At 45.9% G+C, this 27,917-nt stretch overlaps 1 protein-coding gene across 2 annotated transcripts in view; it reads right to left on the minus strand.

The window, feature by feature from the left end:
• Nucleotides 1-4,114: 4,114 nt before the first annotated feature.
• wdtc1 (WD and tetratricopeptide repeats 1) overlaps nucleotides 4,115-27,917 on the minus strand; it is a 56,452-nt gene continuing 32,649 nt past the window's right edge. For both annotated transcript variants that reach the window (XM_070899033.1, XM_070899034.1), the window contains exons 12-16: nucleotides 22,722-22,895; nucleotides 20,385-20,620; nucleotides 17,562-17,736; nucleotides 8,635-8,827; nucleotides 4,115-4,691 (exon numbers count right to left, since the gene is read on the minus strand). In XM_070899033.1, coding sequence (XP_070755134.1) covers nucleotides 4,497-4,691; nucleotides 8,635-8,827; nucleotides 17,562-17,736; nucleotides 20,385-20,620; nucleotides 22,722-22,895 — 973 coding nt within the window. In that variant the 3' untranslated portion in view covers nucleotides 4,115-4,496. The remainder of the gene's footprint in view (nucleotides 4,692-8,634; nucleotides 8,828-17,561; nucleotides 17,737-20,384; nucleotides 20,621-22,721; nucleotides 22,896-27,917) is intronic.

A 27,917-nucleotide genomic window follows, 5' to 3' on the forward strand; every position in this document is an offset into this window, starting at 1 on the left:
GCACGGTGAGAGGAGAGCGAAGGCAGCGGGGGGTGATGGAGAGTGAGGGCTGGGTGGCCGGGGGGGTTGGGGAAAAGGGGCAAGGGCTGGGAAGAGAAAGGGGCCAACGGCTTTGAGGGTGGGGGAAAAGAGAAAAAGAAAGGCGATGGCCGGGGGTGCCAAGTTCGAGATTTCTACTCTCCTTTGTAATGCCCATTTTAACAATGGGACTGCATTGCGTACGTCTGTCGGGTCAGTGCTCCAGCTCACATCCACACTCCATACAGCCGAGTAGAGTTTCTGAGGCTTCCCTCAGCATCATAGGATGTAATCCATCAGGCCCTGCCGCTTTGCCTTCCTTTAGCTTAACATCTAAAATGTTCCTTTTATTCATCATAACATCGCTCATCTTTCTCTCAACCACTTCAGGATTTACCTCCTCTCCGATATCCATCCCTTTAGTAAAGACTGATGTAAAGTATTTATACCTCTGCCAATTTTTGATCATTTACAAATTGTCAATCCTCTCCGCACATGTCCTACCTCACTTAACAATTCTCTTTTTACTGTTCCTTTTAATTTTTTTCCCTCATTCCCATGCTTTTCCTTAACTCACTCAACTTTTCTTCTTTTCTCATTCTCCTTTAGTTTTTATTCCTACAGACCCTCATCTTAAATTTTAACTGGTTTCTAACCTCTTCATCCACAGCATCCTAAAAGTACCAGTAGTTTACTTGCTTAAAAAAAATCCCACTCCACTGTTGCCCTACAATTTCTCCTTCCACCTCTCCTCAGCTACCCAAATACAATCAGGTCTAGTTTTTGTACTCATTTTTACCTTTCTACTTGGATCTTAAACCTTAGTGTCTTTCAAGTCCTCAGGAGTCCTAAAGCACTCCACAGCCAGTGAAATACTTTTGAAGTGTAGTCACTGCTGTAACATCGGGAAATGCAGCAGTCAATTAGCGCATAGCAAGATGCCACAAACAGAAATGGGATAAATGACCAAATAATTTGTTTTAGTGATGTCAGTTGAGGGATACATGTTGGCCAGGACACCGGGGAGAACTCCTTTGCTCTTCCAATAGTAGTCCTGGGATCTTTTAAGTCCACTCGAGGGGGCAGATAAGGCCTCGGTTTAACGTCACATCTGAAAAACGCACCTCAGAGAGTGCAGCACTCCCTCAGTACTGCACTGGACTGTAAGTCTGGATGTTCTCTCTCAAATCTCTAAAGTGGAACTCAAACCCACAACCTTCTGACTCAAAGAGCGAGTGATACCAACTGAGCTGAACAGAAACATACACTGGTCAGTCACAGTGCTCATACACAGATTGTGACTGTTGGAGAAAGTGCAGTACATTTAGTATTTGAATGTAAAGCAGATTGCTGGGGTTTGTGTTTTTATTCCACCGATGTACATTGGGAGTAACTACAAGCTTGTTGAAAGCAGCAGCCCCTATACAAGTAGGAATTATTAGCAACAAAACCAAACTATACAGCATTCTGCTAAACCTGCCATTTAATGCTGGCTTAAAACTCATCACAACCGTGGAGTAACAAATTTAATTTTTACAGTTAGCAGCTTCCCACGGGCAATTCCTCATCAAATCACAGACAAGAACAGGAGCAACAAACTGAGTGAGGTTTAAACATACAATTGGCACTGAGCTCATGGGTTAGGGGAGGCTGCAATTACGGCAGAGGAATATCTAGCACACTGACCAGCTCACTAACCGAACCTACCACTGACCAACCCCACAGGGGGGTTAGAGCTTCAGATCAAGGCTCTCAGACAACTGCAAACGAGCAACGATCCCAGTAAAGGGACCCGGGCAGGATTGTAAACAGAATAATTCTCCTGTTTCACAATCTGGTTTAAAGTACCAATAATTCAGCATTGCAGTTACAGATACGATGGCTGATTTGGGGGGGAAGGGGGGGGGGGGGGGGGGGGAGTAGCTGGCCATGAAGTAGGTTCTGACAATATCCCAATCAAACCACTTCCTCCACCACTGCTTGGTTGCCTGGGATTAGACACGTCACTGTGCTATGGGCTTCCTCCTGGTTGAATACTAACCCTGCAGCCCCTAGGAGGATCTCAGGAAACACTCACCTGCAATATTCAAGCAGCTCACCCCCTTAATAACTGATCAATAACTAATTTAGGTGAGCAATTGGCTGAAGCATGTCCAGGATCAAATGATCAGTGACTGAACCAGTTAAATTCTGCTCATATTGCACAGACAATGGGATTTCTAATTCAGTGTTGCAGATTGCAGCCAATGATTCCATCCACTTTCTCATGAAAACAACAAATTAGCGGCCTTCAAAATAAAGTGAAGATGAACAAATCCTTCTAGGTGAAGCTGTCGTGAAGTGAACCAGTACACAATCGACCAGTACACAAACTCACCTTCAACTCAGTGTAACCCAACGGAAGTGCCTTATGTGATGAATGTATTTGTCCAGGAAGTGAAGGGGTCACTGACAGTGATTAAAGTGGTCTCGATATTGTACACCCACTGGCAGCATCAAGCATTGCAAAATCAAATGGTACTGTGTACAGTACCTTAACCCTCATCATCTGCTATACACGACAGTATCCCCTCAGAACAGCACCCCTTTATACACCACACCCCCTTAAAATATCACACCATTACACACTGTACCCCTCAGAACGGCCCTTTATACACTGCACCCTACCACCCTACCCTTTATACACCACACTAAAATGGCACTCCTTTATACACCGCGCTCTATCCAAAAACATCGCCCCTCGCTGTGTCAGTAAGACATTCCACTGCCCACATCTGCCACCTTCGTGACTGAACAGATCAGTTCGGGCATCACATTTTCAGTCAATTTTGAGTGGAACCTCCTAAAGCTTCAACCTGGAGCTTCACGCTGGCAGGCAGCATTTCCTGTGTGTTAGATTTCAACACAGGTTCCAGAGGTAGAAGGATAGTTTGCTAACTCATTACCAAATCAGGATGTGCACTCCATTCCATTCGCTAAGATTTCCTGGATCAGTGTTGTAACAGAATGGCTGCAGTTAGTTTTTGCCATTTGCCTTACTTCCTATGGCAGTCAGCCCCCGGCCCACCCCTCCCCTGCCAGTCAGACATGCATTCTCTCGGCTTCTTGCACTTTGTGCTACCCAATGCTTCCCCCAACCGACAGAACTGTAACATTCTCCACTATCTCATGCGACAAGCTTCCAGCCAAACTCCCATTAAATCTGTTGCACTTTTCTTAACAGATTAGGAATCAGAATCAGATCGAGTAGCCCCTCTCTTGCTTTACCATCAGTATTGCTGCTTCACAAAGCAGATAGCTCAATATTTAAACTAGCTCACACATCGTAACAGAATTTATCAAAAAAGAGCAGCCAGCAAAAGAAACCAAAAGATATTTAATAAATCCTCTCCCCAGATTCTTCTTAAACCTGCTCTGCAAACGGAACACTTGATCCCAAGCTCTTGACAGGACTGGGGCCTAGCCTTGCAATGCAGGGACACCTGAGTAAAAGGTCACCTTGTGAGAAGCATTCCAGGAGAGGGCAGTATCGCACTTCACAAGTACTGGAGGCTGTGAACAGGCTGCAGACAGTGCTCACAGAATCAGTATGTGAACAGATGAATGTTAAGCAGTAAAGGAGAATAGAGGGTAGACAAGCAGCCGAGACTCAGGGGAAGAGAGCAGCACAGAACAAGGCTAGAGAGTGCAGGAGACAGGTGTGTAGGCATAACCCCCCCCACAAAGATTGTTCACAGCACTGACCCAACTCTCATACTTCGCCATGGACAGTCTCCTTACTGCACATACAATGTGATTTCATCCTGTGTCCATGGTGCTACATCACCACAGATGGTGCAGAGATCCCTGTTAGGTCGTGTTTAGCTACACATCCTGCACACTATAAAACTGGGGCAGAGGCGGGAAAAGGAGCCACAAGCATGCCATGACCGCCGGCCGCAACCATCTACTTCCTACAATGAAAGCTGCATCAAGAAGCCCTGGGACTCGAACCGGTGATTGCGGGGCTGTGAAGAGAGTGCCCTTTACCTCAATATTACTGGCTCTTTGTTGCTAATAGACTGTGCAGAATCCGTTACTACAAAGGGACTGAATGTGACAGAGGAGAAAGCATTTATACAAACTGAAAGCAGCATCTAGACAATTTACAAAAAGTTCTGCTTATCAAATGAGTCTTTTTCAATCACCAGAAACAGTTTGAAGTCTCCTATATGCGTCTCAGGCCAGGTTTGGCCCAGTCATCTGTTCTTGAGAGGGCGGCAGCATCACTCTGAGGCTTCCGCAGACTGTAGGGCTCATCCATGAGTGAGTGTGATGGATGTTGGAAAGATGTTTGAAAGGATGCAAACCCTGACATTGCTTCCTGAACAAAGCTTACGGTGCGTAGCCGAGGACAGTGCAGTGTTTCAGCCACAGACACTCTGAACCGAGAGTTGTTCCCTGGTCTGTCCCAAGTACGCTGTTGTTGGGGCCGCTGTTTAACTCGGCCGGCACTGCACCTGGCCTTCAGAGTTTTCCTCATCATCTGAGGCCACCCCACTGTTGGTCAGTCCAGTGATCCTGTATCCCATATTCAGGAGCATGACCTCGAGGGGGTCTGCGTTCATTCGCCGCTGGTTCGCCTGTGAAGCCCCCTCCATGTCTTCAATCACTCGCTCATTTTGATCTTCACTCTGAAAATAGAACAGAACACGAGTCAGCTCTCCACCAGACTCTAGATCTGCTCTTCAGTCTAACACACCAGTTCAACCACTGGGATAAAAGGATGCAGCACTCAGTATACGATGCACCGAATGTCGGATTGCCTCCACCTCCCTAAGTTCAGAGATTGTGAGCTCGAGCGGTGAGAGTTGGAGACACTTCCCACAGACATGTTTATTCGAGTCAACACCCAGTGCTGGGAACTCCCACGTCTGGAAGGAAATGACTTATACCGTACCTTGTTGTGCTGCCATTTTTACGTTTACTTTGTTTTAATTTAAAATTTCTATTACCTGTGCATAAAATCAGTAAGTCTATTTAGCAACCCCTTTCCCATCAGCACCGAATTTCCATTTGAGAAGTTACTCACTCACTCTCCACATAAGAACATAAGAAATAGGAGCAGGAGGCTGCCATTCGGCCCCTCGAGCCTGCTCCACTGATCTTCTACCTCAACTCCACTTTCCTGTACTATCCCCATATCCCGATATCCAAAATTCTATCGATCTCTGTCTTGAATATACTCAATGACTGAGCCTCCATAGCCCTTTGGGGTAGAGAATGCCAAAGATTTACCACCCTCAGTGAAGACATTTCTCATCTCAATCCTAAATGGCCGACCCCTTATTTTGAGACTGACTCCTGGTTCTAGGCTCCCCAGCCAGGAGAAAACATCCTCCCTGCATCTACCCTGTCAGGCCCTGTAAGAATGTTTTTGTTTCATTGAGATCATCTCTCATCTAAACTCTAGAGAATGTAGGCCTAGTCTGCTCAATCTCTCCTCATAGACAATCCCCCCTATCCCAGGAATCAGTCTGGTGAATCTTTGTTGCACTCCCTGTATGGCAAATATATCCTTCCTTAGGTAAGGAGACCAAACTGTACACAATACTCCAGGTGCGGTCTCTGCAGGGCCAGATATAATTGCAGCAAGATGTCTTTTACTCTTACACTCAAATCCTCATGTAATAAAAGCCAATGTACCATTTGCTTGCCTAATTGCTTGCTGTACCTCATAGAAACAGAAAAATAGGTGCAGGAGTAGGCCATTCGGCCCTTCGAGCCTGCACTGCCATTCAATAAGATCATGGCTGATCATTCCTTCAGTACCCCTTTCCTGCTTTCTCTCCATACCCCTTGATCCCCTTAACCATAAGAGCCATATCTAACTCCCTCTTGAATATATCCAGTGAACTGGCATCAACAACTCTCTGTGGCAGGGAATTCCACAGGTTAACAACTCTGAGTGAAGAAGTTTCTCCTCATCTCAGTCCTAAATGGCCTACCCCTTATCGTAAGACTATGTCCCCTGGTTCTGGACTTCCCCAACATCGGGAACATTCTTCCCGCATCTAACCTGTCCAGTCCCGTCAGAATCTTATATGTTTCTATGAGATCCCCTCTCATCCTTTTAAACTCCAATGTATAAAGGCCCAGTTGATCCAGTCTCTCCTCATATGACAGCCTAGCCATCCCTGGAATCAGTCTGGTGAATATTCGCTGCACAATATCAAGAACGTCCTTCCTCAGACTAGGAGACCAAAACTGAACACAATATTCCAGGTGAGGCCTCACTAAGCCCCTGTACAACTGCAGCAAGACCTCCCTGCTTCTATATTCAAATCCCCTAGCTATGAAGGCCAACATACCATTTGCCTTCTTTACCGCCTGCTGTATCTGCGTGCCCACTTTCAGCGACTAATGAACCATGACACCCAGATCTTGTTGCACCTCCCCTTTTCCTAGTCTGCCGCCATTCAGATAATATTCTGCCTTCGTGTTTTTGCCCCCAAAATGTATAACCTCACATTTATCCACATTATACTGCATCTGCCATGCATTTGCCCACTCACCTAACCTGTCCAAGTCACCCTGCAGCCTCTTAGCATCCTCCTCACAGCTCACACCGCCACCCAGTTTAGTGTCATCTGCAAACTTGGAGATAGTACACTCTATTCCTTCATCCAAATCGTTAATGTATATTGTAAAGAGCTGGGTCCCAGCACTGAGCCCTGCGGCAGTCCACTAGTCACTGCCTGCCATTCTGAAAAGGACCCGTTTATCCCGACTCTCTTCTTCCTGTCTGCCAACCAGTTCACTATCCACGTCAGTATATTACCCCCAATACCACGCGCTTTGATTTTGCACACCAATCTCTTGTGCGGGACCTTGTCAAAAGCCTTCTGAACTTTAACTTTCAGTGATTTATGTACCAGGACCCAGGTCCCTCTGAACACCAACATTTCCCAATCTTTCACCATTTAAAAAATATTCTGCTTTTCTATTTTTCCTATCAAAGTGGATAACTTCACATTAGATTCCATTTGTCATGTTCTTGCCCACTCACATAGCCTGTCTATATCTCTCTGCAATCTCCTCACAACTTGCATTCCCACGAGCTTTGCATCAGCAGCAAACTTGAATACATTACATTTGGTCCCCTCATTCAAATATAGATTGTGAATAGGTGAGGTGCAAACACTGATCCTTGTGGTATCCCACTAGTTACAGCCTGTCACCCCGAAAATGACTCGGTTATTCCTACTTTCTGTCCGTTAACCAATCCTCCATCCATGCTAGTATGTTACCCCCAGTCCCATGAGCCCTAATTTTGTATAATATCCTCGTTTGGCACCTTATCAAATGCCTTCTGAAATTCCAAATACACCACATCCACTGGTTATCCCATATCTATTCTGCTAGTTAAAATCTCAAAAAACTCATTCATTAAACATGATTCCCCTTTCAATCCTATTATTATTTTTTAAGTGCCCTGTTACCACGTCCTTAATAGATTCTAACATTTTCCCTACTACTGATGTCAGGCTAACTGGGCTGTAGTTCCCTGCTTTCTCTCTCCCTCCTTTCTTAAATAGTGAGCTTACATTTGCTACCTTCCAATCCACATGAACCGTTCTAGAATCTATGGAATTTTGGAAGATGACAACCAATGCGTCCACTATCTCTATAACCAGCTCTTCAAACCCTAGGGTGTAAGCCATCAGGTCCAGGGGATTTATCAGCTTTCAGTTCCATTAATTACTCCAGTACTATTTTTTTTTTACTAATACTAATTTATTTCAGTTCCTCATTCTCCACTATTTCCAGGAGGTCTTTTGCATCTTCTGCTAGTGCTAAGCCAGAAGGTAGCTCTCGTTCCCTGGGCTAGTGCTGGGCCAGCAGGTAGCTCTCGTTCCCTGGGACAGCGCTGGGCCAGCAGGTAGCTCTCGTTCCCTGGGCTAGTGCTGGGTCAGCAGGTAGCTCTCGTTCCCTGGGACAGCGCTGGGTCAGCAGGTAGCTCTCGTTCCCTGGGCTAATGCTGGGTCAGCAGGTAGCTCTCGTTCCCTGGGACAATGCTGTGTCAGAAGGTAGCTCTCGTTCCCTGGGCTAGTGCTGGGTCAGCAGGTAGCTCTCGTTCCCTGGGACAGTGCTGGGTCAGCAGGTAGCTCTCGTTCCCTGGGACAGCGCTGGGTCAGCAGGTAGCTCTCGTTCCCTGGGACAGCGCTGGGTCAGCAGGTAGCTCTCGTTCCCTGGGACAGTGCTGGGTCAGCAGGTAGCTCTCGTTCCCAGGGACAGCGCTGGGCCAGCAGGTAGCTCTCGCTCCCTGGGCTAGTGCTGGGTCAGCAGGTAGCTCTCGTTCCCTGGGACAGCGCTGGGTCAGCAGGTAGCTCTCGTTCCCTGGGACAGCGCTGGGTCAGCAGGTAGCTCTCGTTCCCTGGGACAGCGCTGGGTCAGCAGGTAGCTCTCGTTCCCTGGGCTAGTGCTGGGTCAGCAGGTAGCTCTCGTTCCCTGGGACAGCCCTGGGCCAGAAGGTAGCTCTCATTCCCTGGGACAGCGCTGGGCCAGAAGGTAGCTCTCATTCCCTCCCATTAGGGCAATCACTTCAGGGCCCACAGTCACTCTCAGATTTCATACCTCTGGTCTCGGGCTCCAGAGACGAACCACAGGATCGATGCCACTTGTTGCGAGAAAGCAGTGCCTCGGGTGAGGCTGCAGACAGTTCACAATTGACTCATCGCCCTGGAGAACACGAACGAGGTTTGTTGTCTCTTTCTCCCAAATGAAGAAGGATCCGTCGTCAGAACCACTGACAATGTACTGACCATTACTGAAAGGCAAGAGAAATGAATTCCAGGAACTATTCATCACAGAAAAGAAACTATTTTAGTTAGTAAGACAGACTTCCCTTTAAATATGGTCATCGCCCATACTCCCCAAGGGTCACCATCCCCCCCGCCCTACCACCCACACAGGTTAGGTAAGATAGAGACAGTGAATCAGAGAGCTTGTTTTCACTGATGTGTCACTAGGGACAATCAATGTCCTCTGTGCCTGGGCCAGAGACGAGGCAATCACCAGCCAGTGACTCCTGAAGTAAAGTGCAAAGGTGTGAGGACAGGATCAGGTTCAGCTGTTGTTGGACATCATGAAAGTTAAAAGTATAACAGTCAAACTGCTTTGTATCTTAAAGCAACAGGTTTTCCTGGAAGTGTCGTAAAAGGAATGCATCGTCAGGCTTTCCGATATAAGCAGGATGACATTGAAGTGTCTGAGAAGACATTGTTTGTTTTCTGAAAAATAAAGTGCTTCAGTAAGGGAATGTGTGTTAGTTATGACATCACCCATGAGTGGATAATGTTTAGTTTTAGGGTCATCATAGGCAGACCCTCGAAATCGAGGGAGACTTGCTTCCACTCTAAAAGTGAGTTCTTAGGGGACTGAACAGTCCAATACGGGAATTACAGTCTCTGTCACAGTGGGACAGACAGTTGTTGAAGGAAAGGGTGGGTGAGACTGGTTTGCCGCACGCTCCTTCCGCTGCCTGCGTTTTGTTTCTGCATGCTCTCGGCGATGAGACTCGAGGTGCTCAGCGCCGTCCCGGATGCACATCCTCCACTTAGGGCAGTCTTTGCCCCAGGGACTCCCAGGTGTCAGTGGAGATGTTGCATTTTATCAAGGAGGCTTTGAGGGTGTCCTTGAAATGTTTCCTCTGCCCACCGTGGGCTCGTTTGCCGTGTAGGAGTTCCGAGTAGAGCGCTTGCTTTGGGAGTCTTGTGTCAGGCATGCGAACAATGTGGCCCGCCCAGCGGGGCTGGTTGAGTGTGGTCAGTGCTTCGATGCTGGGGATGTTGGCCTGATCGAGGACACTAACGTTGGTGTGTCTGTCCTCCATGAGGATTTTCAGGATCTTGCGGAGACATCGTTGGTGCATTTCTTCAGTGATTTGAGGTGTGTACTGTATATGTCCACGTCTCCAAGCCATACAGGAGGGCGGTTATCACTACAGCCCTGTAGACCACGAGCTTGGTGGCAGATTTGAGGGCCTGATCTTCAAACACTCTCTTCCTCAGGTGGCTGAAGGCTGCGCTGGTGCACTGGAGGCGGTGTTGAGTCTTGTCAGCAATGTCGAGTCTTGTCAGCAATGTCTGCCCTGGCTGATAATAGGCTCCCGAAGTATGGAAAGTGGTCCACGTTGTCCAGGGCCACTCCGTGGATCTTGATAACTGGGGGTCAGTGCCGTGTGGCGGGGTCAGGCTGGTGGAGGACCTTTGTCTTACGAATGTTTAGTGTAAGGCCCATGCTTTCGTACGCTTCAGTGAAGATGTTGACAATGACTTGGAGTTCAGTCTCAATGTGCGCAGAGGCAAGTGTAGTCCGCGTACTGGAGTTCAATGACAGAGGTTGGGACGATCTTAGATCTGGCCTGGAGACGACGAAGGTTGAACAGGTTCCCACTGTTCTGTAGTTTAGTTCCACTCCATCAGGGAGCTTGTTGAGTGTGAGGTGGAGCATTGCAGCGAGGAAGATTGAGAAGAGGGTTGGTACGATGATGCAACTCTGCTTGACCCCGATCCGGACGTGGATTGGGTCTGTTGGTCAGGATCACGGCTTGCATGTCGTCATGGAGCAGGCGGAGGATGGTGACGAACTTTTGGGGGCAGCCGAAACGGAGGAGGATGCTCCATAGTCCCTCACGGTCGACAGTGTCAAAGACCTTTGTAAGGTCAAAGAGGGCCATGTACAAGGGTTGGTACTGTTCCCTGCATTTTTCTTGCAGCTGATGCGATGTAAAAATCTTGTCCATTGTACCCTGTTTTAGGGTAATAAACATGGGAAGTAGGTATCTAATAGATACAGATAACAATTGGTTAAAGATGCTGGAAAATGTTACATCAGGAAGTATTGTTTAAGGGAAATTGGTTCTGAAGTAAACAATTGCAAACTGCTTTCAGAGTCTGTTTACAGAGAATTTGAAGTATGGTGGAGAGGCACTGCTGGCGCGATTACACGACCTCATCTCTTTCATCTGGAGGGAGGAGAGCATGTTGGGGGATCTCAGAGATGCAGTAATCGTGACCATCTTTAAAAAAGGGGACAAGTCCGACTGCGGCAACTATAGAGGAATCTCCCTATCAGCCACTGGGAAAGTCGTCGCGAGAGTTCTCCTCGACCGTCTTCTTCCCGTGGCTGAGGAGCTCCTCCCGGAGACACAGTGCGGATTTCGTCCCCTACGGGGCACAACGGACATGATTTTTGCAGCGCAACAGTGGTGTTGGATCTCGTCGTCAATGCCTGCTCTTGTTGATAGGAGGCTCCCGCGATATGGGAAGTGGTCCATGGTGTCCAGGGCCGCGCCATGGATCTCGTCGTCATGGAGCAGGCGTTGAGCTACAGTATGCGGACGACACCTGAGTCTGCGCACATAGAGGCTGAACTCCAGGACATAGTCGACATATTTACTGAGGCGTACGAAAGCATGGGCCTTACGCTAAACATCCGTAAGACAAGGATCCTCCACCAGCCTGTCCTCACCACACAGCACTGCCCCCCCAGTCATCAAGATCCACAGCGCGACCCTGGACACCGTGGACCACTTCCCATATCTCGGGAGCCTCCCATCAACAAGAGCAGGCATCGACGACGAGATCCAACACCACCTCCAGTGCGCCAGTGCAGCCTTTGGCCACCTGAGGAAACGAGTGTTTGAAGACCAGGCCCTCATAACTGTCACCAAGCTCATGGCCTACAGGGCTGTAGTAATACCTGCCCTCCTGTATGGCTCAGAGATATGCACCATGTACAGCAGACACCTCAAGTTGCTGGAGAAATATCACCAACGATGTCGCCACAAGATCCTACAAATCCCCTGGGAGGACAGTTGCACGAACATCAGCGTGCTCTTCCAGGCCAACATCCCCAGCATTAAAGCATTGACCACACTCAATCAACTCAGTTGGGCAGGCCACATAGTTCGCATGCCAGACACGAGACTCCCAAAGCAAGTGCTCTATTTGGAGCTCCTTCACGGCAAATGAGCCAAAGGTGGGCAGCAGAAACGCTACAAGGACACCCTCAAAGCCTCCCTGGTAAAGTGCGACATCCCCACTGACACCTGGGAGTCCCTGGCCCAAGACCGCCCTAAGTGGAGGAAGTGCATCCGAGAGCACCTTGTGTCTCAGCGCTGAGAGTATGCAGAAATCAAGCACAGGCAGCTGAAAGAGCGTGCGGCAAACTAGTCCCACCCACCCCTTCCCTCAATGACTATCTGTCACACCTGTGACAGAGTCTGTGGCTCATATATTGGACTGTTCAGCCACCAAAGAACTCACTTCAGGAGTGGAAGCGAGTCTTCCTCGATTCCGAGGGACTGCCTATGATGACAGAGGATTTGGGAAATAGATACGGCATTTCGACATTTTCCTTTGTTGTAGTCAAAATATGGTGTATAAAAGAGCATGGCTTTCAAACAGTTTGTCAGAGTGTACTCGAAAGATCAGAAACCAGAAATTCATTCTCTGTATATAGTTAAGACTGATTGTCTTAGCAGTATATCAATAAAGTCTGTTCCTTATACTCCACCTCGAAGTCTCGTGCTTACATAACATAAGAATTAGGAGGAGTAAGATCATCGTCCTCAACTTCATTTTCCCAAAGGTCTCCATATCCCTTGATTCCCCTAGAGTCAGCCTTGAATATATTCAGAGACTCAGCATCTACAGCCCTCTGGGGCAGAGAATACCAAAGGTTCACAACCCTCAGTGAAGAAATTCCTCCTCATCTCGGTCTTAAATGACCTACCCCTTATCCTGAGACTATGCCCCCTGGTTCTAAACACTCCAGTCAGAGGAAGCAACCTCTCGGCATCAATCCCCTTCAGACTTTTGTATGTTTCAATGAGATCACACCTCATTCTTCTAAACTCCAGAGAGTATAGGCCCATTCTACACAATCTCTTATCATAGGATAGCCCTCTCATCCCAGGAATCAATCTCAAAGAGACTAAAACTGAGCACAGTACTCCAAGTGTGGTCTCACCAAGGCCCATTACAATTGTAGCAAGACTGCCTTACTCTTACACTCCAACACCATCAATCTACCTTAGCCAACTTGCACCTATGTAATTGGCTTTATTTAAGTTTCGGACTCTAGTTTCAGACTTGGGCAAGTCACTCTCAAACTTAATGTGAAATTCTATCATATTATGATCACTCTGCCACAGAGGATCCTTTACTAGGGGATTGCTAATTAACCCTGTCTCATTACACAATACAAGATCTAAAATAGTCTGTTCCCTGGTTGGTTCCATGGCGTAGCGTTCTAGGAAACTGTCCCGATGAACTCGTCCTCCAGGCTACCTTTGCCAATTTGTCCAGTCTATAAGAAGATTAAAGTCCCCCACAATTATTGCATTACCTTTGTTACAAGTTCCTACTATTTCTTGATTAATAATCTGTTCAATGGTGTAGTTACTGCTAGGGGACCTGTATACTATTCCCACCCCTGTTTTCTGACCCTTGTTATTCCTTATCTCTACCATATGATTCTACGAAGGGTCATCGACCTGAAACAATAACTCTGTTTTTCTCTCTACAGATGCTGCCTGACCCGGTGAGATGTCCAGCATTTTCTGTTTTTATTTCAGGTTCCAGCATCCGCAGTATTTTGCTTTTGTAATACTGATTCTACTTTCTGATCTTCCGAGCTGAGATCCTCTCTCTCTACTGTTCTTATGTCATCCTTTATTTTCAGGGCTACCCTCCCTCCTCCTCATTTTCCATTCTGCCTGTCTTTTCGAAGCGTCAAGTACAGTGGAACATTTAGTTGCAACCACGTCTCTAATGGCTATGAGATAAAACACATTTATCTCTTTGTGCCACTAGCCCGTCTATCTTGTAACAAATGCGTTGTGCATTCAGATAAAGAGCCGTTCATTTAAATTTTTTACCATTATTCCCTGCTTTGACCTTATTCTCTGCTGCACTGCTACCGTTAAACTCTCTCCTCGCATGACCCCTCCCTACTTTTTTAATTTAAAGCCCTATCTACTCGAAATGTGTTGTTGTGAACCAGAGGAGAAAGGACGTTGCTCCATCTCACACAATGTGGTTCAGATAAGGCCACTTGGGTGCAGTATCAGCAAGCAGCAGAATCCGCTCCCCAGCAAGAGATAGCACCTTCAGGGAGAAGAAATTACAAAACGTGGCGATCTGTGGTCAGAGACACAACACAGTCGCTCAAGTTTCAAACTCAATCTTCTTTCTTTTAGATGTTTAAGCACAAAAAGAGGGCCATTCTGCACTTCTTGCCTGTGCAGAATTGAGACTTTTTTCAGGGGCAGTCCCTTTTTGTACCAAGTCTTAGAACATTTTATATTCTATTCCAGTACAATTTTGAATGCTGTAACTGATTTAGCATCGATCATTGTGGGAATGCAGCACATATCCCAATAAATCTGATTATCCAGGTTAGGGCAGCCGATTGGGAGAATCTGATTATCTAGGTTAGGGCAGCCGATCGGGAGAATCTGATTATCTAGGTTAGGGCAGCCGATCGGGAGAATCTGATTATCTAGGTTAGGGCAGCCGATCGGGAGAATCTGATTATCTAGGTTAGGGCAGCCGATCGGGAGAATCTCGGAGGATATTCCCACAGAAATTTACCAACCAAGCTATATATTTCCATTCTTTGTTCTTGTTTCCACAATTTAGTACCTCACTCGTTTCTGTATTCTGCATCTGCTACATATCTATCCATTTCCGCAGCTCATTTCTGTCTCCAGGATAGTTGCTGCTCCTCCCAGCCCGGGAGCAGCAAGCCATCACAATTTATATATTTTTATACATAGCCAAACAATTCCTCTTCCAGCAATTTATCAAATGCTTTGTAAGTTTACATAAACACTACCCACCTCACCCCAGACCCCTCCCTCCGGGCCGCTCCCCCCACCCCCTATGCTTTCCTTATTCTCTCAAAAGAATTCCATTAGTTAACCCTTCACTGACCATCTCTGGTCAGTCCATGTCCTTCAAGTTATTCATTTATTTTGACTCCAATTGGTCTCATAAGTTCCCTACTATCAACAACTAGCCAGGTGACCAGCCAGTAATCCCCTGGATTATCCCTTTCCCCCTATTTGCCCCCTAACACCCTCCAGTCCTTTGGCCCAGCTCTGCTGAATTTGTCAGTGCCCTGATCCCCTCAAGAACTGATTCCTTATTAAAACAGGTATCTATTGACTGCCTTCCTCGTCCCTCGTTATTACTGACCATTTAACTCCACTTATTAGATTCATCCTTCTGATCTCCAAAACCCCCCAAATCAAAAACTTGAGACAATTTAACCTTTTCTGTAAATACTGAAGCAAAGTTTTCATTCGGCCAATCTCCCCATCCCCACCACCCCATCCCCTATGGATGCAGATATACAGCAAAAGACCAGCAGTCCCATTAAGCCTGCCCCATCCAGACAGGATAGGACCACAAACAGCACTGACTCGCTACTCAATCTCTTAACACACGCACAAAAACACAGGCCACCAACAGCGTGGTGGGGATGGGGAGATTGGCCGAATGAAAACTTTGATTCAGTATTTACAGAAAAACTCTCGGAAATTCTCCTTCGAGCCCCAACAACTTGCATTTATATAGTACCTTTAACATAGTAAAACATCCTAAGTCACTTCACAGGAATGTTAATGAAATTTGACACTAAGTGACATACGGAGATTAGGTCAGATGACCAAAAGCTTTGTTAAAGAGTTCGGCTTTAAGGAGTGTTTTAAAGGAGGAGAGAGACGTAGAGAGGCGGAGAGATTTACAGAGGGAATCCCAGCATTTAGGGTCCATGTAGCTGGAGACACGGCCACTAATGGTGGAGCGATGAAAATCGGGGATGCACAAGAGGCCAGAACGGGAAGAATGCAGACCTCTCGGAGGGCTGCAGGTTTGGAGGAGGTTACAGAGATTGGGGGGGGGGGGGGGAAAGAGGGGGGAAAGAGAGCAGGAGTGAAGCCATGGAGGAATTTGAACACAAGGATGAGAATTTTAAAATCAAGGCATTGCCAGACCAGACTGGGAGCCAATGTAGGTCAGTGAGCACAGGGGTGATGGATAAACATAGAAAATAGGTGCAGGAGTAGGCCATTCGAGCCTGCACCACCATTCAATAAGATCATGGCTGATCATTCACCTCAGTACCCCTTTCCTGCTTTTTCTCCATGCCACTTGATCCCTTTAGCCGTAAGGGCCATATCTAACTCCCTCTTGAATATATCTAATGAACTGGCCTCAACAACTCTCTGCGGTAGAGAATGCCACAGGTTAACAATTCTCTGAGTGAAGAAGTTTCTCCTCATCTCAGTCCTAAATGGCTTACCCCTTATCCTTAGACTGTGACCCCTGGTTCTGGACTTCCCCAGTATCGGGAACATTCTTCCTGCCTCTAACCTATTTTCTATGTTTCGATATGTATATAACCTGTCCAATCCCGTCAGAATTTTATAGGTTTCTATGAGATCCCCTCTCATTCTTCTAAACTCCAGTGAATACAGGCCCAGTCGATCCAGTCTCTCCTCATATGTCAGTCCTGCCATCCTGGGAATCAGTCTGGTGAACCTTCGCTGCGCTCCCTCAATAGCTAGAATGTCCTTCCTCAGATTAGGAGACCAAAACTGAACACAATATTCCAGGTGAGGCCTCACCAAGGCCCTGTACAGCTGCAGTAAGACCTCCCTGCTCCTATACTCAAATCCCCTAGCTATGAAGATCAACATGCCATTTGTCTTCTTCACTGCCTGCTGTACCTGCATGCCAAATTTCAATGACTGATGTACCATGATACCCAGGTCTCGTTGCACCTCCCCTTTTCCTAATCTGTCGCCATTCAGATAATATTCTGCCTTCCTGTTTTTGCCACCAAAGTGGATAACCTCACATTTATCCACATTATACTGCATCTGCCATGCATTTGCCCACTCACCTAACCTGTTCAAGTCACCTTGCAGCCTCTTAGCATCCTCCTCACAGCTCACACCGCTACCCAGCTTAGTGTCATCTGCAAACTTAGAGCTATTACACTCAATTCCTTCATCTAAATCATTAATGTATATTGTAAATAGCTGGGGTCCCAGCACTGAACCCTGCTGCACCCCACTAGGGACTTGGTGCGAATTAGGACACGGGAGCAGAGTTTTGGAAGTGCTGAAGTTTACGGAGGGTGGAAGATGGGTGGCCGGCTAGGACAGCATTGGAATAGTCAAGTCTGGAGATAACAAAGGCAGGGATGAGAGCGATACAGCAATCTCCAGGAAGGGGTTTCAAGCAGCACGATGGAGTAACCCCCAGGACTGGCATTCTGAGAGTGACACCGTGTTTACTCTGTTTGGATACAACAGGTCTTTAAAAACAACCTCGGGAATATTTTACAGAATAATGGACAGCAGTGTCCTTTTAAACTACATCTTGCTGCAATATAGTCAAAGCTTGACTCTGCACACACTCCAACACCTCAGAGTTAAACAAGCTTCCAAAACCTTGAAGCCTTCTTGCAAATGATAAAATTACCTTCCAAAAAAGTTGGCTTCTTTGATATCTGTGGTGGTATTGCAGTGGCCACAATAGCGTGATTTGTAATCATAACCTCGTTCCCTCAGAATCACCTCATCATCTGAGATGGAATCCTTCCTGCCGCTTGATCGGATGCGGATTGGAGTCGTAGTTCCTGCCTTCTTCTCATCAGCTGTAAAAACGGGGAATGAGAGCGGTGACTCAGTTTAAACAGACAAAGTGGATTAAAAAAAAACAGAACTACTAAAGTAGAGACTCCTTCCCCTCTGTTCCCGAGGGTTGGTTTGGTGGTGGAGGGTAACTGTTACAGATAAGTAAAAATGACCGTTGCCTCATGTTAAAGGTACTGCAAATAACGAGAACAACAGCTGCACACTTCCTGTGTCTCAATGGAAACCGATTGTACAAACTCCCGCTCAGAGCCACCGGGTCACCTGCACCCCACAAAGTTTAAACTCTGCTCTCCCATCCTCTGCACTCTGTAAACCTCAGCTCATCTAAAACTCTGGTACCTGTACCCTACTCCACACTAAGTACCCCTCGGCCAGCACTCCTGTCCCTGCTGAACTACATTGGCTCCTGGTTCCCCAACATCTCAAATTTAAATTCTTATCCTTGTGCTTAAATCTTTCCATGGCCTCGCCCCTCCCCATCTCGGTAACCTACTCTAGCGGTACAATCCCCCGACCCCTTCAAACTTTCAGTCCAACTCCAGTCTCGTGAATCCCCTCCTCTCCTCTTTCCACCATTGATGGCCGTACCTTCAGCTGCTTGAGCCCCAAGCTCTGGAATTCCTTCCCTAGAGCCCAATCAGCCTCTCAAGCCTGCTCCATCATTCAATTAGATCACAAGCACTCTGGAGTTCGGACCACACCTCCATTTACTTGATGCACTTACCCAACAAAAAATGTTAACCCCCTGCACCTGCCTCAACTCATTTAATACTCTCCTTAAAACACACAACTTTGAGACGACGACAGAAGCTGGAGGAGAGTTGAGAGAGCTTTAGGTGTAGGTTAAAATCACCAAGGATACTGAGTTACTGGATACAGTGGCTAAGGTAGATGGGGAAAGAGTGCTCCCTGGGGAGAAAGTCAACATGGGGCATGGGAATGTAGTGAGACCGCACCCCACTCAACTTGGCCTCAAGATCCTGCGCTCACTGACACTGCTAAATTCTCCCTGTCCTCAAGCACTGCCCTTCCTCTTTCAAAATCACAGTCCATAATCAATCCGGTTCCTGTCCTCCTCATCAACATAACCCTCACATTCCTAAACATTCACCTCTGGCGTCTCCCAAGGATCTAACATTGGCCTTCTCCTCTTCTTCATCAACCTGTTGCCCATTAGTGACATCATCCTTAAACATGGGGACATCTATTCTACCACTCAACCATCAACCTCCTCCATGCTGCCCGACATCAAATCTGAATGAATTACAATTTCCTTCAACTCAACATTAGGAAGACTAAAGCATCTTTTTCAACTTCCATTATTTCACTCTCTTGCCACTGACTCCACCTTCTCAGCCACTCACTCACTCCAGACTGTGAAACCCTGGTATCCTGTTCAACCCAGAGCTGAGCATCAAATCCCACATCCTCTCAATCACCCAGGCAACGTAGTTCCACCTCCACAACACTGCCTCACTCCAGCCCATGCCCCTCCCTTGCCTCAGCACCTCCAGACTTGATTACTTCAATATCCCCCTTCCTGGCCTCCTCTCCCGCACCTTCCCTATCCTCCAACTTGTCCAAAACGTAGTCACTTTCTCCGTGTCCTGCAATAAGTCCCACTCACTCATCACCAAGACATTAAGTGGAACTCTGTCTCCCAGTATCTTGTTTAAAATCCTTGTCCTCCTCTCCACAGCCTCTCTCACTATCTCTGCCACACCGGTCTTGTATTCCTCCCGCAGTCTTTCACCAAGGTATGTCTCCCTTCTATTTCATCTCCCATTGGTGGTAGAGCTCACTCTCTCTAACTCCTTCCCTTTCTCAAATTCTCTCTCCACCTTTAAAGACCTTCTCAAAACCCATCTTTCCAACGAAGACTCAATCTCTCCCTTCATGGATGAGTTTCCTGCCTACTTCCATTTTAGAAGTGGCACAGGATATCTCATGTTAAATGTTATTGTTGTCTGGCAAATTCTGACAGATTGCGAAAGACTGAAGGAGGACAAAGATAGGTGGCAGAAGTAGTTTAACTTAGAAAAATAGGAGTCAATATATCTTAGAAGATTAAGTGGGATTTTAAAGAGTAGGAGAGTGAGATATTAAAGGGTACCTTTAGGTGAGTGAGCAAGCGGGATTAGGCTAGGTGGGACATTAAAGGGTACAGGAATGGAGCGGGCAAGCAGGATGAGACTAGCTGGGATATTAAAGGATATGGGGAGTGAGGAGAGTGGGATTAGACTGGATAGTTTATGTGAGGATAAACACTGGTGCAGACTTGATGGGCCGAATGGTCTGTTTCTATGCTGGAACATTGTGATTGAGTTGTAACTTATTGGCTTTTAGGTAACAGAATTCTTAGATGAGCCCCTCACCCCACGTCTGGGAGCTGGTGACTGGAGCCAGTAAAGCCCAAGCCTGGAGAGCTTGTGGTGCGACTCCTGCGGTATCAGCTTCTCCATACACAGGCTGCTAGGTTTCCATACAAATCACTGTTTGTCATTCTATTGGTTGGATTCTTATATCTCCTTGCAATCACAAATAAGGTTTAAAAATGGAAAGACTGCAAGGTGTGCAAGTCTGATGTTGGCGGAGGGGCTGTGTTCTGTCGGGGTCACCACAAGTTAGCAGGGTTGTTGGGACTCACGGTTGTCAGTCTTTGCAAAGAGCACAGCCTTGATGTCTCGGTCCAGTGCGTCGCAGGCACTGCTGTGGGCTTGTTCAGGAAAACGGCCCTTAAAGTCATCGAGGCACTCCAGAGCCTCAGCAACGTACTTCAACTCGAATAAACAACGTGCCAGGCGGAAATGGGCCTTCAGATGGGAGGGATTCAAAGAAATTGCTTTCAGACAATCTCTGAGGGCATCATAATGGTCGCCATCCCTGAAAAAGAACAGACATTAGATGCTGGGTTTAATAAGCCAGAGGCCACTGTGTCTCAGCTAGCCTGCCTCATTATGAATAGAACACTAATGTCTATCTCGATCGAATGATTCAAAATATCCAAGGAAAACCCCCCAAAAAAATCAGCATACGTTTTCAAGAGGACACAATAGTCATCTTGAATACGGCATGCTGCTTATATTTTGCTGTTGAAATTCTCATGAAGTTCATTTAAAATGTGAGTGCACAGAATCAGCCTCAAATATAGAGATACATCAACGATTAAATTGCTCTGACTTGCAGACTCATTGTGGGGGGTGGGGGGGAGGGGAATCTTAGAAGCATCAACTACAATCAATAAAAGGTTGACCAAACCAATGGCAGTTTTTATTTTATCCTGGTGTCGGAGAGAATATGTTTGAATTGACTGACTGCAGACAGAGCATGATTTTCGGTCTCAGATACTATTCAATAACTCCAAGGCTACTGTGCACTGAATCACATGACCAAGGGTTTTTATTTTATATTTGTTCTCAAGATATTGGGTGATATGACAAGACATATTCATTGCCCTGAAGAAGTTGTACAATTAAATGGCTTGTTAGGTGACTACATTAAGTTAGCCAGCCATGGATTGTGGGGTAGAGCCATGTCTAGGCCAAACTGACCAGGTTTCCTTCCCTGAAGGAATTTGGTGAACGGATTGGGTTTTTAACAATAATCTGGTCATTTCCATGGTCATTAGCCTGGTGTCAGCTCAAAGATGACCAGATTTACTGAATTCAAATTCAGTTTCACATTTTGGGATTTGAACTCTAGGCTGCTGGACAGGCATTATAACCACTGCCAAGCACAATATTAGACGGCTAACCTGTTACTGTAAACATAACTCGCAGATCTCAGTCAGAGACTCTATTGCCAACGAATAGATTCTGGAAAACTACATTTTGACGTTTAAAAAAAATGTATGCTTTTTTTTTAAGCAGAGCAATATCTCACTGATGTATGTATAGGTTTTTAATCCTTCTTTTGTGAAGGTTAAGAATGCTTTAAGATCACAGGCATCAAGTGGAGGTTATATTAGAAAAGCAAAATACTGCAGATGCTGGAATCTGGAATAAAAACAGAAAATGCTGGAAATCTCAGCGGGTCAGGCAGCATCTGTGGAGAGAAAGCAGAGTTAACATTTTGGGTCAATGACCCTTCGTCAGAACTGGAGAGTGTTCGGAAAGAACGGATTCTTAACAAGCACTGAAAGGGGGAAGGGAAGAAAGAATAAAAGGGAAGGTCTGTGATAGGTTGGAAGACAGGATAGATTAGAGAGACAAAAGGGATGATGGCCCAAATTCAAATGGTAATGCCAGGAGTTAGCAAAACATTAGTCATGATAGGGTGTGACTGGCAGGATGATGACCAGCTGCCATTAGTTATATTAGAGTCTGGGTGGAATGTACACAATCCTATTAACCCTCCCACACCATCCTGCTGCTGAGAATCGAGGACTCGACACACAAGCCGGAATGTATATCAGTTTCATAGCAAAATCCAAAAGGAATATTGAACCCGTAACACGGGGTCGGAAGTCTCACTGAAAACAATTCCAGGGCAATTCAGCCCCATCTGCATTGGAAAGGTCACTTGCCAAGAGCATCCACACAACTGTGGAAATGGATAGCAGAGAAATCATTAACGATGAGTGGTTTAGCAACACAAGTGCCAGACTGTGTTTCTGTCGAGGATGCTCCGAATGAAATACAATTCCTACTTGCACCTGATGCTCTCCCAACTTTCACTTTGACCACACTCTTATCTCCTTCCAAAACTTTGCTCCTACTTGGGTCGACTCCCATTCTCACTAAATGCCATGGGATGTTTTACCAAGTTGAAAGTGTCATAAAAGTGAGCTGCACTCACCGTTTCACACTCGGAGTTCCAGGATGTGAAAATAATAAACATACAGGTAAAACGTGTTCCACCGCAGTGCAGTGATAGAGGTTTTAGTAAAGAATACAGTGAAATGACACACCCAGCACACATGGTAAAACAGACAGTACACAGGATACCCGGGCAGCTCTAGTGCCAGGGCAGGAATGCTCCTTACCATTTGCGCTTCATGAAGGCTGCCGCTCTGTTGCCATAAAGCATGGGGTTCCTGAGCGCTTGCTGAATAGCCTTGCTGTAAAGTTGGATGGCCTGTGTCCATTGCTGCCGGGAGAAGGCATCATTTGCTTGCTGTTTGAGCCTCTCTAAATGAGGTGGCAGCTCATAGGGAACACTGCAAAGAGAAATCAAATCAACACTGTGATGCAGAACTGACTAAAAGAAGCAGAATGAAAGTGTGCAAAATATCCATAGCTAGCACATGTGATATAACCACAAATAACTAAATGTGTTGTGTAAGATTGCCAGAAGCAGGCCAGATCTTTTCCAAATTTCCCTAAAGGAGTCCGATCTTGGACATACAATGCACCAGCGGTTCAACTCAATCCAGCCTAAAACCTACTCAGCTCTGGTGGTCACCAAATTGAGAGTTGCTTCAAAATATCAATGTGATGAGGCAGATACTGTAGCCAACAGAGTCCAGCAGCTGCATTCAGCTTAGATTGGGGGGAATGACTATCTTCCCTCGGGATACATCTCTCCTGCTCAGTGCTATGATCCTTTGTTCCCCATGAATTGAAGTGTGACCTTGTACACACAATATCCGGTAATGAGCTACTGCCCAGAATTAACAGAACATCTTGGATACTGTAATTTGGTCAAAGGAAATGACATAATAAGAACATAAGAAATAGGAACAGGAGTAGGCCATACGGCCCCTCGAGCCAGCTCCACCATTCAATAAGGTCATGGCTGATCTGATCATGGACTCAGCTCCACTTCCCCGCCCACTTCCCATAACCTCTTATCGCTCAAGTAACTGTCCATTTCTGTCTTAAATTTATTCAATGTTCCAGCTTCCACAGCTCTCCGAGGCAGCAAATTTCACAGATTTACAACCCTCACAGAAAAAATTCCTCCTCATCTCGGTTTTAAATGGCCGGCCCCTTATTCTAAGATCATGCCCTCGAGTTCTAGTCTCCCCAATCAGTGGAAACATCCTCTCTGCATCCACCTTGTCAAGCCCCCTCATAAGCTTATACGTTTCGATAAGATCACCTCTCATTCTTCAGAATTCCAATGAGTAGAGGCCCAACCTACTCAACCTTTTCTCATGAGTCAATCCCCTCATCCCCGGAATCAACCTAGTGAATCCCTCTCACACCCACCTAGTCTTTGGCTAATGGAAGAATAATCAACTTTGCCACACCATGTGGGGTCGGAAACAATTCATGAATTAGTTTTATATAAAAGTAAATAGTAAATGTGTGCAGGTTGGGATAATCTGCAAAAGGATATAGACAGGCTAAGTGAGTGGGAAAAAAATTGGCAGATGGAGTATAATGTTGGAAAGTGTGAGGTCATGCACTTTGGCAGAAAAAAAAATCAAAGAGCAAGTTATTATTTAAATGGAGAAAGATTGCAAAGTGCTGTAGTACAGCGGGACCTGGGGGTACTTGTGCATGAAACACAAAAGGATAGAATGCAGGTACAGCAAGTGATCAAGAAGGCCAATGGAATCTTGGCCTTTATTGCAAAGAGGATGAAGTATAAAAGCAGCGAAGTCTTGCTACAGTTATACAGAGTATTTGTGAGGCCACACCTGCGTGCAGTTTTGGTTTCCATACCCATATTTACGAAAGGATATACTTGCTTTGGAGACAGTTCAGAGAAGATTCACTAGGTTGAATCCAGAGATGAGGGAGTTGACTTATGAGGAAAGGTTGAGTAGGTTGGGCCTCTACTCAGTGCAATTCAGAAGATTGAGAGGTGATCTTATCGAAACATATAAGATTATGAGGAGGCTTGACAAGGTGGATGCAGAGAGGATGTTTCCACTGATGGGGATGACGAGAACTAGGGGGCATAATCTTAGAATAAGGGGCCGCCCATTTAAAACAGAGATGAGGAGAAATTTCTTTTCTCAGAGGGTTGTGGATCTGTGGAATTCGCTGCTTCAGAGAGCTGTGAAAGCTGGGACATTGAATACATTTAAGACAGAGACAGATAGTTTCTTAACCGAATAGGGAAATAAAGGGTTATGGGGAGCGGGCAGGAAATTGGACCCGAGTCCATGATCATACTAAATGACGGAGCAGGCTCAAGGGCCATATGGCTTACTCCTGCTCCTATTTCTTATGTTCTTATAACCAACATAAAACTCACAATTCCCAACCGTAAAGTAATAAATGGCATAACATTTCACGAACTGTCCCAATACTGAACCAGGACATAAAACTACCACGTGACATCGAACCTTCACGTGGTTCACTCCCACATTGGTAGAACAGGAAGAACTGAAAAGGCCAAAACCTGCAGGATAGATTTCTCTATCTGGACTTGTTGCTGGGAAACAATCCTTTCCCTCAAACTTCCCATGCGACACCCCCTACTGGAGAAATGAGCAGTTTAGGTTGGTTTGCACAGCCATTCGAGGTTGCCAGTCAGACAATCACAAGATACAAAACTATTGGATAGGCTTTTTGCTGAGCAAATCTAGTCGAGTGCTCAGCCATTATGAATGACAATACACATCTGTACTATCCAGACTGTAACACCTTGCTATTGGCCTGAGGTGACATGAAGTGACTGCTTGCTGGCTTTAGCCCTTACAAGAGCCAGACCATCCGGCACGGCAAAGCTGCCCAAGCTTTTGTTTCCATGCCTTGCATTATCATAGAATGATACAGAAGGATGTCATTCGGCCCATCGTGCCTGTGCTCTTTGGTAGAGCTATCCAATTAATTCCAGTCCCCTACTGTTTCCCCATAGCCGTGTCTTTTTTTTCCTACCTTCAAGTATTCATCCAATTATATTTTGAAAATTACTATTAAATCTGCTTCCATCACCTTTTCAGACAGTTGATTCCAAATCACAACAACTCGCAGTATTTAAAAAAAAAGTGTTTCCTCATGTCACCTTTGGTTCTTTTGTCAATCACTTTACATCTGTCTCCTCTGGTTACCGACCCTTCTGTCACTGGAAACAGTTTCTCCTTACAAATGATCAAAACCATTCATGATTTTGAACAGCTCTATCAAATCTCGTAACCTTCTCTGCTCGAAGAGAACAACACCAGCTTTGCTCGTCTCGCCACACAACTGAAGTTCCTCAGCCCTGGTACTATTCTAGTAAATCTCTTCTGCATCCTTCCTAAAGTGTGGTGCCCAGAATTGGCCACAATAGTCCAGCTGAGGCCTAACCAGTGTCTTATAAACATTTAGCATAACTTCCTTGCTTTTGTACTCTATGAATCAATAAAGCCAGTTTCCATATGCTTTTAACATCCTTCTCAACTTGTCTTGCCGCCTTCAAAGATTTGAGCACATACACCCCCAGATCTTTGTTCCTGCACCCCTTTAAAATTGTACTATTTAGTTTATATTGCTTCTCCTTATTCTTGCTACCAAAATATATTACTTCATACTTCTCTGCGTTAAATTTCATCTGCCATCTATCTGTCCATTTCACCAGTCTGGCTATGTCCTCCTGATGTCAGTTACTATCCTCCTCATTGCTCACTACATTTCCAAGATTCGTATCATCTGTAAACTTTGAAATTATGCCCTGTATACACGAGTCCAGATTAACATATCAAAAAGAGCAGTGATCCTAATACCAACCCCTGGGGAACACCAACGTATACTTACATAAAATGGAGCCACATTTAATGTGAAATCCTATTGTGTGTTATTTCTCAATGGACATGGATTTTTTTTATTCTTTCCTGGGATCTGGACAAGGCCAGCACTTATTGCCCAAGCCTAAATGCCCTTAAAAAGGTGGTGGTGAACCACATTCTTGAACCGCTGCAGTCCATGTAGTGAAGGTACTCCCATAGTGCTGTAAGGGAGGGAATCCCAGGATTTTGATCCCGCGACGATGAAAGAATGGCAATATATTCCCCAGTCAGGATGGTGTGTGACTTGGAGGGAAACATGGAGATGATGGTGTTTGTAGTAGCGAAAACCTTAATCAGGGGAAAAGTAATTTGGTAAAGTTAAAACCTAAAGCAAAAAAGGCTGAGAGAAAGGTTTAATGCATTCATGGAGGGTTAGCTGAGTCCCACATTCCAGCAGTTAGGCTGAAATAAAGAATAATATGTTCACAAGGGGCCCGGACTAAGGTCAAAGAATCCTCTGAAGAGAACACTCCTGAGAGCGCAAACAAGACAAATGTAGACAGCTCACAGAAATAACAAGCTGAGGCAGCCATGTTCGAGTCACATGAGATAGCAGAAACAAAGCCCCTTTGAAATGAGGATAGCCAGATGTATTTGTGAAGGACACTAGTCGGAGTGTTAAAACCTGGGAACAAGTTCACAGAGACGTAACACGTAATCCATAGGGGGCCTCCCCAGCAACAGTGGCCATAACTGAATGTGCCAATGAAATCATTAGAAATTACTGTAACCAATGATATTGCTATAACTGTAATAACCAATGTTACTGTAACTATTAACCAATGTATTAGTAGCAGGTGGGCGGGGACTGGTGGCAAATAACCAATAGAACACTTCCCCGCGTAGTTTCATTATTTTGACTGTATAAAATGTAATAGCGCAGGCTGTCCCACGAGACCGGGGATTAAAGCGGTACTGATGCAACCGGTTCTCCCTTGATTAATCAGGTTTTAATAAACAATTCTTTTCTCTATATACAGACCTTTGTGTTGAGTGTTATATTTTTAATACTCCACAACAGTGTTCCCATGCGCCTCCTACCCTTCAACGAGGCATTAACCCTACAACCTCCTGGCCATTCAGGTTCAAACAGGACAAGCCAGGAAATGAGGAACCATGATCAAGTGGTCCCCAAACTGGCTGCAATAGGAGCAGGCCATTCAGTCCCTCCAGCCTGCCCGCTGAGGAGCTGCAGGGTAGGCATCCCCATCACCATGGCACCTCACCTCCGTCCTATGCCACTTTTCAGCACAGAGAAATAATAGATCCCAGCTCTAGAATTTACCTGGGCAACCACCGTAACCCTGACACCACTTGAAAGTTAACCATCTTAAGCCACCACAACCCCTTCCTGAACCATCCTAAATCATTAACCCCAACACCACTTCAATGTTAACCATTCTAAACCACCATAACGTCGACACCGCTTCAATGATCCACTCACTAAAGAGTTTGTGTACGGTGAGCACTTCCTGTCTAAAAACCTTAGTTCTTGTGTCACAATTGAGTCATACT

Source organism: Pristiophorus japonicus, chromosome 14 (genome assembly GCF_044704955.1).
Source record: "Pristiophorus japonicus isolate sPriJap1 chromosome 14, sPriJap1.hap1, whole genome shotgun sequence".
NCBI classification, from domain to species: Eukaryota; Metazoa; Chordata; class Chondrichthyes; family Pristiophoridae; genus Pristiophorus; species Pristiophorus japonicus.